The sequence below is a fragment of the Microcebus murinus genome, chromosome 24, assembly GCF_040939455.1.
Source record: "Microcebus murinus isolate Inina chromosome 24, M.murinus_Inina_mat1.0, whole genome shotgun sequence".
Lineage (NCBI taxonomy): Eukaryota > Metazoa > Chordata > Mammalia > Primates > Cheirogaleidae > Microcebus > Microcebus murinus.
The window spans coordinates 211,479-228,379 of NC_134127.1; the positions used below are offsets into that span (position 1 = coordinate 211,479).

Below are 16,901 nucleotides of genomic sequence, written 5' to 3' on the forward strand. Positions count from 1 at the left end.
GAGACAGGAAAAAGATCAGGGTTGCCAGGGGGTTTGGGGGAGGGATGAGTAGGCAGAGCACAGAGGATATTTAGAGAAACTGCTCTGCATTACACTACAATGGTAGATACATGACATGCATTTGTCTGAACTCATAGAATGTGCAACAGCAAGAGTGAACCCTCATGTATCTGTGGACTCTGGATGATAATGATGTGTCAATGTTCACTGACACATCAATGTTCAATCAATGTTCATTGATTGTAACAAATGTATCACTCTGGTGTGAGATGCTGACAGTAGGGGGAGGCTATATATTTGGTGGGGCAAGGGTTATGTGGGAACTCACTATATTTTCTGCTCAATTTTTTAAAACTTTTAAAAACTGTAGTTACAGCAGCAAGTACATTCATACTATTGTGCAATCACTGTTACAATCCATCTTCAGAACTTTTTCATCATCTCATACTGAAGCTCTTTTCCACATATTTTTGCTGTGAATATAAAATAGCCCTAAAAAACAAAGTCTATTAATTTTTAAAAAATTAAGTGTAGGACATGAACCTACAGACAAAAAGAGAAGACAATAGCAACAAAATTTTAAAAGTTGGAAACCAGATGAACAGGTAGAAAATGAATTAAAATATCAGGCAGAAATTTTTTTAAAAAATTATTCAAACAATAAGCATACTCAGATCCATTCATATTTAATAAAATTCCTCCTAAAACTACAAAATGATACAGTTCTTCACTTATCACCTCAGACAAAAGAAAAAGGGTTGATATTTCCAATAAAATTTCACTGGGTACCCACACTGGATTGGCTCTCTTCCTCCCCTCTGGTCCCTCTGCTGGATGATGCTATAACCAACAATAAGGGTCACAGTTGTTCAAGGCTCAAGTTATATATTTCTTTCTTCTTATCTAATATTCTCCCCTAAGTGATGTAATGCATACTGCTGGCTTCAAGGAAGAGATCTAGATATCTAAATAGATATCCGCTATCTGGACTCCTCTTCTGAACTCTAGACCTGCACAGTCAATTGCCAATTTGACATTCCCTCTTGATGTACTGATATCACTCAGATTCAATGTCCCCCAAACCAAACTCATGATATATTCAGCCCTCCACAGCCAATTGTCTTTCAGAGTTCCCACATAATGGTCTGCACCCTCTTCTGTGTATTTGCTTAAGTCAGAAACTAAAAAGAGAACTTTGACACTTCTCTTTTACTTACCACCCCCATACCAATAATCAAAATCTGCTGCTTTTATGTACCATTTTGAGACCATCCACTTGTCTTCATCTCCTTCACCAGTTCCCGGTCCAAGGTACCATCATCTCCCTTAGGAATTACTACAAACTTCTTTCTGACTAATCATCCCTTATCACCCTGATCTCTTCCAAATCATTTTATACCTTTAGCAGAATATTTTCAAAATGTCAATTGACTGTGTTAATCCTCATCTCCCACCTGCATAGCCCCCTCAATTGCTTCTCACAGCCTTTAGAAGACAGACACAAGGCTCTGCACAGTGCTCAGGACTTCAAAATATAAGATTATCCCCAAATTACACCAAACCCAATGACTTCTTAAATTCATACATAATCATTTATTTAAAAAAATTTCTAGGTCAAAAGTTTATAGTCATATAATATCAACTTTATAACTATTATGTTTTTCAAAGTATTTAGAAAGAAAGAATCAGGTATGTTTTACATATCCCAAACATTCCTTTAGTTATTCAACAAACATGAGCACCCACAATATTGATTGAACCATGAGAAACTGCTGATATTTGACCATTCTAACATAAGAAAAAGCAATTTCATATGGTTCAGCCAAAAACTAGGCATTTTCCTCGTTGCCAGGATACAACAGTGAGCAAAACAAATTCCCTGGCTCTATGCAGAGCTTACATTCTGTCTGTAAGTATCTGGGGTGGCAGGGAGGCAGCTAAATGAACAACCAACATACAGTGTATCAGATGGTGTTACATCCTTAGGAGAAGAACACAAAAGGTTAAGGCGGATAAAAGGGTAAGGGTTGTTGCTACTTTATTTGGGTGGTCAGGGAAGTCCTCACTGATAAGCTGACATTCAAGAAAAATTCTTAAGAAAGCCTCTTAGATTCTCCTACAATGGCAAAATCTGGCCACTAACATGAAAATTTCTGCCAAGAACAAATAATTCTGCTAAAACCATTGTAGTAGAGTAAAAATTACAGCTTCAATTAAACTTGTAACCAATGCATACTTAACAAGTACTATGTCATGGAAATGATCACTGCTGCTCACAGTTCTTATTCTACATGTAAGTTTCATGTAAGCGCTTTCTTTAATCCATGTTTTCAATCTAATAAATATCCACATCTAAGAACATATATAAAGATAAGCAATTCATTCTTACATCTTTTGAAGAACCTGGGCCATCACAACCCCATTCGTTAAATCTTCCACAGTCTGGCATGGTGCATCCACGCTAAATGTCTGGATCTGAAAGGAAAAATGGGGGAGGGAAAGAGATTCTATGGTTACCTATACAGAAGATTTCTCAGGCTTCTTTTTGTTATTATCTCATCTTGGGGGCTGGAATAAATTTAAAAAAGGAAAACAGTTGGAAACTTTTTCCCTTGTGGGAAATTTTCTGCAGATTATTGTAATCTTCCCCCACAAGTAAAAGAGAAATTGTGGTGGACACTGAGTGACTTCCAGCATCGATTCTACTCCCAGACGACCAATCTAAGAAAATCATGGTACCTTCATCCCATCTACCAGTGACTGATTCAGGGATACACAGGGCAAAGACAATCTGGATCAAAGAGATACAAGGAGATACTTCTGCGGAAGAAAAATCAACCTTCTCTTGATGTGCATAATACTGCTGCCTCCATTACTGCATCATCCTATGACTATCAACGGAATCAGTCATAATGCAGCGAAAGGCAGAGAAGAGGGACAGAAAGAACTGGGTCCTTGAGGTAAAAACTGAACCACTGAATTAAAATATCTTGGCTCCTCTATTATGTGAAGTATATGTCTTCACTGTTCAAGCCTGGCTAGATGTGAGGTTTCTGTTACTAACATCCAAAATATCTCTATACAGATGCAGAAGTCGCACTTACTATGCTTAGGTTACTCAATTTATTTTGATTTCCAATATATTCTGAATTAGAACTTTGTACCTGTCAACACGATAAGGCCAAGACATGCTATACTTTTCTTAATAGTAGAAATTATTTCTACAAGAAAATGTGGCTGAGTCAATAATGCTTATACTCAGGAGTGCACCCAGGATTTAGAAGGAAATAAATCACCGAGAATAGACAGACATAGGCCATTCTTTCATGCAATTTATAGTTTAGCAAAAATAAACAGTATAATAGGAAGTATAAACAACAAGCACAAAGTCTAGAAGTGAGAGTGGGATGCCATTAAAGAATGAACAACAGCTTGGTATGGATTGGGGGGTTGAGTAAGAACTGGAGGAACAGATGGAATAGGGGAAAGTAAAACCAAAAGATAGGACTAAAGAATGAAACAGCACCTTATGCACACATTAGGACTTTATCCCAAGAGTAAAGTAAGCAAAGCATTTGAAGTGGGGGGTGAGGCCACGAGATGTGCGTTCTAACGATCAAACTGGCTTTGGTAAGAAGGGCTGGTGGGAATAAGGCAGGAGAGCTTTCTGAGTAGCTTTACACATTAACACCCAGCAGGCTAACTAGGCAGTTACAATGGAGCCCTGGAATGACACTCAGGTGACCATGTGTCTACACATCTATTTTTCTTTATTTTTTTTATTGGGTTTAGAAAGACGTAAAATCGCTGTGTCAAAGTGTATGCACATTTTAAGGTTTTTGATAAAATTGCTAAACCGTCCTTAATAAATGCTATAACAATTTATTCTAACAGTGAATGTCCATTTCTCTGTACCGTATCATCTATCAAACATTAAAAAAAAGAAAAATTTAGCAAAATCATTTCTCAAAAAAAAGATAAAAAGAAAAAAGATCATAGTAAACATAAAAAATAAAAATTAAAAATATATTAAAAGAAAAAAGAAAACTATGTACAGTACAGTCGAGAGCTTTACACTTTACATAGACGAGTCTTATGGACAGAGATAGTTGTGGTGGCAGAGCTCAAGGGAATTATTCCAAGATCCTCAGAGCAAGGAGTTTTTACTTTGGGTCCTTCCCAGCCACCCTGACCCTAACCTAATACTTGCTACAGGTTCAGTAAATGATTAGCAAACAGATGGAACAAATAAACTCCTTACTATCTCTAGCTGCCCTCCTCACTGGTGCCGAGGCAATCATTTTAAAAGAAATAAGCACCTGCTTTCATTTGACAGTTGCTAAAATAATGGACCCATTTTCAAAACAAAAAGAAAAGACAAAGAAAAACCCATCTCTTTCCTGTAGGTTTGCTTAGAAGGAAAAAGAGAGGCAGCATGAGGGCCACTTCTCATTTATCTCTTTACCACTCACATTAGAACAAGGAGACAGAACAAGTCTTCAGTGAATGTTGCTTTGAATGAAATGAATTTTAATCCCTAGTTTACTCCTAATTTGCTGTGTAACCTTGGAACTGTCACTTCATCTCTCTAAATGTCCGTTTTTCCATGTAAAGATTGGGGAAAAATACCTAATGGAGGGGTGTGTTGCTTAAGGAATGAACGAGAAAACACACACACATCAGGTATTTTGAGAATCTCTAGCAGTGGTCCTCACACCTGGCTGTGTATGAGAATCATCTGGGAAGTTTTCATTTAGAAAATGCACATTTCTTGGCTCCCTTGACTGAATCAGAATCTGTGTGCATGTGTGTGCAGAAAGCTTGGAATCTATTTTTAACAAACTCATCAAATAATTCTTATGCAGCTGGGCACTGGTTTGGCATTGGAACCCTCCGATCTAAAACACTTGCAAGTGGAAGCGATGCAAGATCAGGAAACTGCCTCTGCCCAATCAGAAGAAACAATTCAGTAAAGCAAGTAGTTCAAAAAAACACAAGTAATCTCAAGACTTAATCTGTTTTTCTCTTGGGACTTACAGAAAGCTAAGTTTTCATTTTTATTTTTAAAATGTGGCTTTATTAAATTATTTTCTCTGTATTAGCCCTTGAGATACGTAATTGCTCAGGAGCACTAGAGATGTCGACCTCTGTTGTAAGACGAGTGAAGTAGATCCCAAAGGAAACATCCCTACAGAGTTTCTTTTTGGGGTGATGACAATGTTCTTGGAATTAGATAGTGTTGATAGACTGTACAACCTTGTGATCACATTAAAAACCAATGAATTGTATATTTTAAAAGGATGAATTGTTTGGTATGTGAATTGTATCTCAATTGTTAAAAATCTATCACCTACCAGTTTTCTGAGCTAAAATCTGTGGGGTATTTCAGGATATAGTACAGTAAAATTGAAAGATATCTGCACCTAACTGCATTAAGGCATGAAATTCTACTGGAAGGGTCATAATCTTCCTTTTAATTCCAAGAAGCTCTATAATGCCACCCAACCTCCCCCTCCCCCTCCCTCACAAAAGCATGAGATCACCTAGAATTACCATCTCTAGAGCAGTGGTTCATAACCAGGGGTGATTCTGCTCCCTAGGAGATAATTTTGGTGTAACAACTAGGTGAGTGCCACTGGCATCTACTAGGCAGACGCAAGGAATGCTACTATTAAACATAATACACATAGCATTGCCCAGGACAAAAAGTTATCCAGCTCAAAATGTCAAATGATGGTAAGGTTTAAAAACCCTGCTCTAGAGCATGTGTTCTCAAAATGTGGTCCCCGGGTCACCTGGAAACTTAGAAATGCAAAATCTCAGTCCTCAGCCCAGACATACAGAATTAGAAACTCTGAGCATCAGGCCCAGCAATCAATGTTTTAGCAAGCCCTCTAGATGATGCTGATCAATACTAAGGCTCTTAGAATTGACAAATTCAGTAAAATCTCAGGTTAAAAAATCAATGTACACAAATCAGTAGCATTTTTATATACTAATAACAGTCAAGCTGGGCATCAACTCAAGAACTCAATACCAGTTACAATAGCTACAAAGAAAATAAAATACCTAGGAATATACTTAACCAAGGAGGTGAAAGATCTCTATAAGGAGAACTACATAACACTGATGAAAGACATCATAAATGACAAAAACAAAGAGAAAACCATCCCATGCTCATGGATTGGAAGAATCAACATTGTCAAAATGTCCACACTGCCCAAGATGATTTATAGATTCAATACGATTCCCACCAAAATACCAACATCACTTTGCACAGATCTAGAAAAAAAATCCTAAATTAGATCCCTATCTTTTACCATATACAAAAATTAACTTGAGATGGATTAAAGACTTAAATGTAAGACCTGAAACCGTAACAATTCTAGAAGAAAATGTAGGAAAAACTCTTCTGGATATTGGCCTAGGCAAAGAATTGATGATTAAGACCCCAAAAGCAAAACACAGCAACAACAAAAATAAATAAATGGGACTTAATTAAACTATAAAGTTTCTGCACAGCAAAGGAAATAATCAACAAAGTAAACAGACAACCCACAGAACGGGAGAAAATATTCACACACTATATAACTGACAAAGGGCTAATATCCAGAATCTATAATACAAAGAACTCAAACAAAACAGCAAGAAAAAAAAATAACCCTATCAAAAAGTGGGCAAAAGACATGAATAGATGGCCAACAAACATATGAAAAAATGCTCAACATCACTAATCATCAGGGAAATGCAAATTAAAACCACAATCAGATACTACTTTACTACCCTTGTCAGAATGGCATGAAAGAGTCAAAACACAATAGACATTGACGTGTATACGGTGAAAAGGGAACACTTATACACTAAGAACTAAGAAGGGGGAGGGTGGGGAAGTTGAAGGATAAAAAATCTAAAAATCTACCTATCAGGTACAGTGTACACTATTTTGGTGATGGGCACTCTGAAAGCGTTGACTTCAGCATTATACAATCCATCCATGTAACAAAAAACACTGTACCCCCTAAATCTATTGAAATATTTAAAAAAAAATTTTAAAACACTAAAGCATGAGAACCACTGCTACACTGGTGGGACTGTAAACTAGTGTAACCTCTATGGAAAACAGCACAGAGATTCCTTAAAGAACTAAAAGTAGACCTACCCTTGGATCCAACAATCCCACTACCAGGTATTTACCCAAAGGAAAAGAAGTAATTTTATAAAAAAGACACTTGCACTCAAATGTTTATTGTAGCACCCTCCACAACTGCAAACGTATGGAATCCACCTAAGTTCCCATCAACTGATGAGTGGAAAGAAAATGTGGTGGATATATATCACGGAGTACTACTCAGCTGTGAAAAGGAATGAAATAACGTCTTTTGCAGCAACTTGGATGGCACTGGAGACCATTTTCCTAAGTCAAGTTATCTCAGGAATGGAAAAACAAATAGCACATGTTCTCACTTATAAGTGGGAGCTAAATGAGGGGTATATACGGTCATAAAGTGGTGTAAGGGACATTGGAAACTAAGAAGGGGGAGTGGGAGGAGGGGTTAAAGGATAAAAATATCTACCTATCGGGTACAGTGTACACTATTCTGGTGATGGGCACTCTGAAAGCCTTGACTTTAGCATTATACAATCCATCCATGTAACAAAAAACACTCTACCCACTAAATGTATTGAAATATTTAAAAAATTTAAAAAAAAAACCACTAAAGCATGAGAACCACTGCTGCAGTTAGCAAACTTAATGCTAAACATGAATGCAATCGAGAAGCAGAGGTGAAGTTACTTGACCAAAGTTAGTAGGAAACAAAATCAGGATTTGAATCCAGGGGGTCTAATGTCAGAACCTGTACTCTTAACTACCATGCTAATCCTTTATTTTATAAAAAATGTGCGTTAACTTTTGTATATGTGATTTCTTTATTCTTCCATTAGAGGACAAAAACTGCTGGCAGAATGGAGTTAGGTGGAGGGAGAGGCACCACCAAAATAATTATACCCTTCTTAATTCTATACGTGAGAAGGCATTTTATAGGCTGCCAAGTAATATGGAAATAATAAGGATATGTCCATTGCTGGGTTCCCCAGAAGTGTACTAATCATCATTTGTGACGATTCTTTCTCCATTTGGCTTCTTGTCATTACCTGGTAACATTCTTGTCTTTCTTGTCTTTCAGTCTTTAAAACCTGGGAAAGTGCATTCTTTTTATTGAGATTCATGTACAGTTCAAGAAATTAGGCTTGACAGGTATAGTAGGCAGGGCAGACTTTGACTCAGAGGGTGGGGAGATGCGGCACAGTGGGAATTTTCAAGCACATTCAGCTGAACTTGCTTGCTGCATACACTTGCTACACATACACTTTGATTTGGGATTTAAGCTTAAAATATTTTCCACTGAGAGAATGATACATTGTCTTTCCATAAGTATTCCTCTTTCAAGAAAAACTTGGAATATGATTCTTGGGCTAGAAGGCTCTCTGATACAATGGCAATTTATCAAGCATTTGAGGCAATGAGTTGTTCCACAGAACTGAGTTCTGCATAGGTGACTAAGAGTCCTATGTCTGTAAGCACCTGGGCTTTTATTTTAACCATTTTTAGTGGAAGAATTTCTAAAATGGATTATATACATTTCTCCTAAGACTAAATACTATGTAGTGAAAATGAACTTTTATTTGATACTCAGAACTATAATTATGATTTTCAGTAATTGAATGTGGAGGCTCTAAAGTACATAAAACTGTCAGCCCAAAGACTAAATCACCCAGACTGACCTTCCAGCTCTTGGTCTCCTGTCACTGACAGCTGTTTGTATCTTGCTAAGTGTTGCAGTCACCTTCTAAGCCTATCATCTGCAAAAAACTCCACAAACCAACTTGACTAGAAGTTCATACAAAATAAAGAAAATTATTCTAAATGGGAGTCTTTATGTTAGAATTTATTGTGTACGTTTTCACTTATACTTGGTTTTGAAATAGTGTTCAGCATTAATCTGGCTTCCAGATAGGAGGGGTGTACTAGACTCAATGTACATGTTCAGCTACCTCAAACATTGTCCATATAAACATTTATTCTTTTTATGATAACTAACCAAATCCAGCATTTAATCTCAATTTTATTTGGAAACATTTCAATGTACATTTAAAAATGTTTCAAAATGTTACTAGAACTGTATTATGTTTGTGTAGACACTGCCCTCCAGTTTTGTCTTTGATAATCTCTAATCTTCTCCAGAAATTTCCCTTGATGTTTCCCAGGACATTTCAAAAAGCCTACTCTACAACACTGTATTTCTTGACCTCTCTCTGAAGCCGGTACCACTGTTTATCCATTTTCTTGACATTTTATCAGATTCTACGTAGACTCTCTCATATTGCTGGGTTCTTTTGGTGTCCCTTCAAACTTCCCTCTATGATTTTCCTCTACATTTTCATCAGCATTTCTCAAATAACTACACTACCATATTTTTGTGGATGCCCTTCAAATACAGATTGGTGCCCGGTTTAGGAGTTTTTTACTTTATGATGGTGCGAAAGAGATACACAACACATTCAGTAGACGCTGTACTTTGAGTACCCATACATTCTGTTTTTCACTTTCAGTAGTCAGTAAGTTGCATGATATATTCAACACTTTATTATAAAATAGGTTTGTGTTTGATGATCTTGCCCAAATGTAGGCCAACGTTGGTGTTCCAAGCACGTTTAAGGTCGGATAGGCTGAGCTATGATACTCGGAAGACTGGGAGTATTAAATGGCTTTTTAACTCATGATATTTTCAATTTACATTAGGTTATCTGACTGTAATCCTATCGTAAGTGGAGAAGCATTTATACACCTCTTTATTTCCATGGCTTTTCCCCTCTAGATTTTAAACAGTGTAGTCCTACTTCAGATTAAATTAGCTTCCTCATTTTTGCTCTTTTCCCTAGCATTGAGGAAGACACTACTTGTTACAGACTTAAAACTGAAATCTGAAGTTCCTCAGCCTTCCGTTTACAACCTCTGCCAAATCTATTCCTTCCACAGCATCAAAGAATGTAGTAATTCTTTCCTTTATCTCTCCCCTGCCTTGTCAAACTGTGGCCATATTATGGAATCTGTCAGTTTTCCACCGGTGTATCTTCTAAATACACCAGTGAAACTCATCTCCTTGTCTGAAGGTGGAAACCATTAGAGTTTTAAACTATACGTTATCTATACGGGATTGCTAACATCTCAAATCCCCAAAATGGTCTAATATAAAACTTACTGACTATACCAAGCTCTGCCATCGTATATATATATGGCTTCACAGGACATAATTTGATTCGTGATGTGACATACCCTAATTATAAACTCCTCAGACTCTATTTTTACTGCATTTGTTGCAACCAACCTAACTAAGGCAATGCATCTCAGCAAAGTGTCCCCGCACAAAACAGGTGAAGTCTATAATCCAGGGATCTGACCCTGTGAGCCAAGACACAACTAAACAGAATTTCGTTGACATGTGTGCAAGCCTGGGTTTTACTGCCCCGTTCTAGAAGAGGATGCTAAAGTAAAGGCACGACTGTTGACGCTAGAACTTAACCCGCACGCATTCACCTCAAAACGTGAGAATACTAATAACCGCTCTAGAATCTCACAACGTGGCCCCAAAATGTGTTTGAGTTCCATTACCGATACCCAGACACCTTCCAGATTCACTTAGACGTTCACCCTCGAAGCCTTTTATAATTAAGTAGCTTCGCATCGCTTACTTTCTGATCGCCAAAATGCGTCTCGCATTTTAAATACCCTGTCCCTGGGTGCCTTTTCGTATTTCTCCCAACCCCCCTTAAAGCACCTTCCTTTCCCGGCGCGCAGGGCTCGTCCCTCCAGGGCTGCGCTCCATCCCGCTCGGCGTGACAACAAAGGCGAGGGGCCGCAGCCGGTCCCGGGCGCCTCAGCCGGTCCCGCGCGCCGCAGCCGGTCCCGCGCGCCTCAGCCGGCGTCGCCGGGCGCGGGGACGGCCAGGGCGCCGGCGGCCCTGCGAGCCGAGCGGAGCGCCTCAGCCGCCGCCAACAGCCCGGTTACAGTGTCGCCCGCGCCCCGTCATCGGCCTCCGCCGGGCCGGGCCGCTCGCGGAGCAGCCAACGCCTCGAGCCCGGCGAGTCTCCTTCGGATCCCGGGCCGAGCCTGCTCCCCGCGCCCCGCCGCCGGCCGCCGACCCCGGCCCGGCGAGCCCCGCTCCACCCGCCCTAGGCCCCGGATGTGACGGCACCGTCGCCGCCGGCGCTCGCCCCCCGGGACGAGCGCGGGGGGATCCCGGAAAGGCGGCCTGCGGAGGGCGTCCTCCCGGCGCCGCCAGCCACCACGTACCCAAGTGAGGAGGCTCTCGCACAGCTCCACCCGCTCCACCGACTCCACGCTGAACATCGTCCCCGCGGCGCTTGGCGGCGCCGCCCGCAGCCAGACGCCGCCGCTCGGCCTGGGCTTGCTCGGAGGGCCCGCGCGGCGGACTCGGCCTCGGGCCCACCTGCTCCGCGGCCCGGCTCCCGACCGTCGACCCGGCGCTGGCAGCGGCTCCCACGGCGTCACCCCGGTGCCCCTCCTTCTGCTCCCGCTCGGGGCCGCGCGTCCCGGCCACGCCCGTCGCCCCGCGTCCCCGCCCCGCGCGGTCCGCAGGCTCCTCCCGAGAGTGGCCGGGCCGGGCGGACGCGCCGCTGCGCACAACCGCGCGCCGCCGCCGCCCGCTGCGTGTGGCGGCGCGCGCGCGCCCGGGCCTGGCAGCGCGTCCCCGTCGGCCGTCCGCGCGCGACTCGCGGAAGCTCGGCAGTGCGCGTGCGCCGGCGCCCGCTCTCCAAGTTAGAAAAGACACGGCTAGTGGTTGCCCGGGAAGGGTGGCGGGAGCAGCCCCCGGAAACAATCCCTGTCCTCCGTCTCCGGGCACTGGCGAGGTCGCGCCTCCGCGGGGCCGAGGTACGCGCCCCTCCCCCCAGCCCCCGGGCCGCGGCCTGGGCGCCGAGCGCGCGCCCGCCACGCCCACCCGCTCGGCCCCGACCCGCTGGGGGCCGCCCGCCGCCGGGCTTGAGGGGGTCGGGGCGTCGCCGCCTCCTACCCCCGGGACTCCGCCTTCCTTCGGGCGTCCGCGGGCTGAGCCCCAGAGCCGCCCCGTTCCGGTCCCGAGTCGCCCGGAGGCGGCGGAGGGGCCGGCGTGGAGGCGTCCCGGCGGCTCGAGGTGGGCTGGGCGCGCGGCGAGGGAGCCCGCCGATCCTTCTCGGCTCGCCGGGGCCGCGACTCTGGAAACTTCACTTCAAGAGACGGTGCGCGCCGGCCCGCCGATCCGTGGGGACCGCGGCCGCCCCGGGGCCTGCTTCTCCCGGCGGCGAGGCCGCCTCCCGGATGGGGAGGCGGACGGTTCTCGACCCTCACCTTTTTAGAGGCACGGATCTCTACAGGCTACGGATAAATTGGTAGCCAATAAGGTATATATATGCAGCCAAGTGCATAAGGCATATATGTTTAAAGAATAATTAGTAAAACACCCCGATAAAAAGCATTACCTGCACCCCAGGAGTTGCCTCACCCAGACATACCCTGAGTTCCTTTCTGAGCATAATTTTTTCCTTAGCCTGAATTTTTGATGGTCACTTTATTGCTTTACCTCATAGCTTTACTATCTATGCATGCAATAGAGCTTTCCTTTGCCTGTTTTTGAACTTTCATGGGTGGAATCAGACTGTGTTTTGGGGCTTTCACTTTATATTAAATTTGTGTGCTGTATATAGGTAGTTTTCACCGCTGTCTAGTCTTTTATTGGGTGAATATAACAGTGTATCCATTCTGCTGTTGATGGACGTTTTGTTCCAGCTTGGGGCCACTCAGGGTGATGCTATAAATATTCTTATACCTGAGCCCTAGTGCAAATGTGCTGGGAGTTTTCAAGACTCTCTTGGAGTCCTAAGAGAATTGTCGACTGATAGGGTGTGCATCACTACCAAATAATGCCAAACGTTTATTTGGAGTGTCTCAAAGCTAACTTCCTGGAATGCATCTTCACTTTGGTTTGCAGTTCCCAGAACCCACCCGCCCCCTTTTCCCATTAAGAGTAGGTTTTGACATTGAGCGCTCAGAACTGCCAAGACACCATTGAGTTTTTAAGGGTGCCTTACGGAGTACCAGTTAGCAGTTCAAACCTGAGGATTTATCATTTTGTGAATGTGGAAGAAAATCTTACTTGAAGTCTTTTCAATGGTCTTTCTTTCAAACATTCTTGGGCAGGGAAACCTTTAGAAATTATAGGTATATATTTCATCTGCCTTTGTTTGTTTCCTCTGTCGGTGCGTCTGGGTGTTTGTCAAACCAGAGTTCCCACATTCTGTACTCGGTTGTTTCTGTCGAATCCCTGTCACTTTGAGTGACCTGCACCGTGGTTAGGCAAGTGAATGAAGTCAGTAAGTATAGTTACACTGACTTAGGCCTGACCAGCATGCAGCTTGTCTTTGAATGTGGAGACACGGTGTCTTATGCTGGAATGTCTGTGGAGGCGTGAGCACCTTTACTGTAGATGTTCAGGTTTTCAAAGCTTTGACACAATTTTAAATTGTTTAAGTTTGACTGGTTATCCAGAATGCTTTTGTGCTTGATGGTGCAGTGTTCTTGGGGTTTCATTTTGTAGCTCCAGTTAACCCTTGATGAAGGAAATTTTATTAAGAGCTCCTTGGATGTGAGTAATTATTTGTAGAAGCCATGTAGCCATCAAGTTTCTACATGAGCTTGGGACAAAAGACTCTGAGGATTTGTTTCAGGAAGTCCTGGAGTTTTCTATTTTCCCCTTATTTTTCTCTATTTTTTTTTATCCCTTCCCTGAAAACTTTGGAAATGACCAAAAATGAGTTGAACTTGTCTTAGCTGTCTCCTTACCCCAGTTAGTTGGAGGCTGATTCTCATCCACAGACGTTTGTCAGATTCAAGTGATGTGGCTGTGTCCCGTGTGGCAGTGCTCCCAAATGTGTCCCGTCTTCCCAGGGGACACACAGAGCTCTGATTAAAGAGAATTTGAGATGCTATGAAGACATGGCTAAGTTTTATCATGGCTCTGCTGATTCCTTGACAGTTGTTAATAATCAAAGTGTTATTATAGCTTCCATCTACTGAGAGCCTATACAGTGTGCCAAGCAGTATGTTAAATGTTTTACTGTCATTATCTCATACTCCACAAGGCAAAGTTTTTTTTTTTGTGGTTTTTTTTTTTTTTTGCTAAAAAAAGTGGCAGCTTGATATGGTTTAGCCAAATTTTATGTATTTTACATATGAGGAATCTGAGACTCAGACTTTATGTGAGTACACAGTTGTCTGACTCCAAAGCTTATGCTTCTTTGCTGTATAAAGGAACTCCTCAGGAAGACTTAAGCCAGCTAAGCAGTAATAAAGCCAGCTCCTCTTTAGGCTTCTACACACCACACAGTTTCCAAGATATAAGGTGTTTTGTTTTTGTAAATCTCAAACAGCTAAAAACAGAGTATGAGTAACTCTTATTTTCATATATGACAGGATTCCATGAAGCCATTACCACGTTGTGTGCATTTAATAACCTTGTTTCTGGGTTTCATGTAGGCAGCATTTAGTGGCCCCTACAACATGAAGACCCTCTGCACTACTCAAGGAAATAAGATGTGGTTCTTATTGAAAGGAGTTCATTTTTTTAAAGTTTATTTTTAATTTTTATGGATGCATTATAGTTGTACATGTTTATGGGGTACATGTGATATTTTGATACAAGCACACACTGTGTAATAATCAACTCTGGGTCCAAAAACCCCTGCAACAAAACCTTCAAATAACATGAAAAATAAATAAATAAATCCAGTGAGATGTTATTTTGTATGCTTGGAACTGTTTAACATTCTATGATTAATAATCAAAAGTTTTGAAAGTAAAGCAATTAAGCACAATATATATTTTAAAATTCAACTATAATCAATTTTGGGTGGGTTATCCATAAATATTTGGCATCTGTATAGACATTATTTTGAGTAATGTCTTAATAAAGTTCATGATGGAGGGAAAGGGTGTGGGGATTGACATGCCCCATGGCCAAGTGTGGGAGCCTCCTATTGGCCTCACTGAGATATTTAGGAGGCACCAGGGGGAAACAGAGGGCGTAGGCAGGAGGCAAGAAATGGCATTAAATGTGCATTGAAAACTGATTGCATCTCTAGGGAGGAAGCTAGTACTGGCTTTATTTCTCTTGTTTAAAGTAATAGGTACTTGAAAGAATTCAAATTATAAAACTGTGTGCTAGGAATGCTAAAGGTCTGGCTCTCCTGGTCCAGCTCCCCACTCATAACCACTTTAACCTCTGGTTTTTATCTTACCTGACTCTTTTTTTTCTTCCAAAACTCTGAATCAGAGAAATGTGGTAGAAGGAACTAAGAAATCATCAAATCCAACTTTAACATTTTGCAGAAAATGAGCAGTCCTCATAGATTAAGTGGGGTTACAGTTGTTAACTTAAAATTATTAAAGAGGTCAGAATCTAGTTTAAAGAGAGTTTAAGTGTAAAGGTTGAGGACTGGCCACCCGGGAAAGTACAGATTTTGAAGAATGGAAGTCAGTGTTCCAAAGTGTAGAAGTATGGGATTGTTTATACAGACAAAGTTTAGGGAAGTTTAAGAGAATTTTAATATCTTTTTATGTAAGGCTGTACAGTTATAACGATCTGATTAGCTGAGATGGTCTGTTTTGTTGCAGGGTGGGGAAAGTATATTTAACATTTTACACTGAAGATGTCACTGTTACAGGGTCCCTGTTTGGGGCACTATGTGGTTTGAGTTAGATACAGGACAGTAAAGGAGGCAGTTAATCTATAATAAATATCCGTGATTGGAAGGGCGAAATCTGATCTCTGATCATGTTTAGACATTTATAGAACAAGAACAATGAAGAGAGTTAAACTATAATCTGAGAAGCAGAATTGTATAACATGTTACGTAACTCAGATCACAGTAACATCTCTCTCAAGGTTTAAAGTGTTTGGGGGGGTTCTAACAGTTTTTAAATTTATTTTTACACAGTTTTTGTAGCAGAATTGGAACTAAAATCCAGGGCTCTTAATGTCTAAGCAGCAAATGTCTGGGCTTCACTTTAGATCGTATGCTATTGGACAAAATCAGTAGTGCTGTTTAGTTTTAGATAAGCACTGACTGTGAAAAACAAAAGTTGGAGAACTAAAGTTCAGATTGATTTTGGAATTCATTTTCAAGACAGCAAGTGGAAATTTTCTTTTTATTGTTTTATCCCCTGTAGTTTTAAATCAGAGCAGCCTTTTTCCAAAATGAAGTAGTGTTTTTAATACCTCATTTTTGACCCACTAACACCTACAGTTTCTTTTTTACTCTGATTGTAGGAAAAACTAAGACAGTTTCTTCAAAACTATTGAAGCCCCAAAGTCGGTCAAACAAAGTTAGTGGATCTCAACTGACAGCCCCAGATTTAGTTGGGATTTTCAGGTGACAGGAAAATACAGTGGGCTTCTCTGTTCCTCTCAGCAATATTGAGAACTTCTGCTGTACGATGATGCAAATAAAATTATGTGGCCATGCAACACTTAAAGTATCCTGGATTTCTGAGCTCTTGGAAGTGTGCATGAAGCGCTATCTTAAGGGTATAATTGCATAGAATTCAGTCGCATTAACACTAATTGCACCTGGAAAGACATAGAAACAAATGTAATGCATTTTTTTTAAAGTACAAAGTAGTAAACTGCCTAAATGTATAGAATAGGAGAAAATGTAAGCAGTAAAAATTATAATACATTTGTTGGTGTACTCAGTTTACAAAATACTTTTGCCTCTGTTAATTTGGTTTAACCATCACAACTCTGTGAATTTTAGAGGCTGGGAATCTTGACACAGGAAATAACATT

General features: G+C 41.3%; 2 protein-coding genes across 8 annotated transcripts in view; one reads left to right on the forward strand and one right to left on the reverse strand.

Moving 5' to 3' along the window:
• HOOK3 (hook microtubule tethering protein 3) overlaps nucleotides 1–11,622 on the reverse strand; it is a 102,881-nt gene extending 91,259 nt beyond the window's left edge. For 2 of the 3 annotated variants that reach the window (XM_075997318.1, XM_012777367.3), the window contains exons 1-2: nucleotides 11,354–11,622; nucleotides 2,390–2,475 (exon numbers count right to left, since the gene is read on the reverse strand). In XM_075997318.1, coding sequence (XP_075853433.1) covers nucleotides 2,390–2,475; nucleotides 11,354–11,410 — 143 coding nt within the window. In that variant the 5' untranslated portion in view covers nucleotides 11,411–11,622. Of the gene's footprint in view, nucleotides 1–2,389; nucleotides 2,476–10,838; nucleotides 10,972–11,353 lie in introns of those variants that run through there. The other variant, XM_075997317.1, reaches the window with a different exon arrangement.
• A 142-nt stretch (nucleotides 11,623–11,764) lies between these two features.
• The window catches only part of RNF170 (ring finger protein 170), a 28,843-nt gene continuing 23,706 nt past the window's right edge, over nucleotides 11,765–16,901 (forward strand). Inside the window, exon 1 of one of the 5 annotated variants that reach the window (XM_075997319.1) lies at nucleotides 11,765–11,953. The gene's annotated coding sequence lies outside the window, so the exon portion shown is untranslated. Of the gene's footprint in view, nucleotides 11,954–11,981; nucleotides 12,460–16,901 lie in introns of those variants that run through there. The other 4 variants (XM_012777371.3, XM_012777377.3, XR_012914716.1 and 1 more) reach the window with 4 other exon arrangements.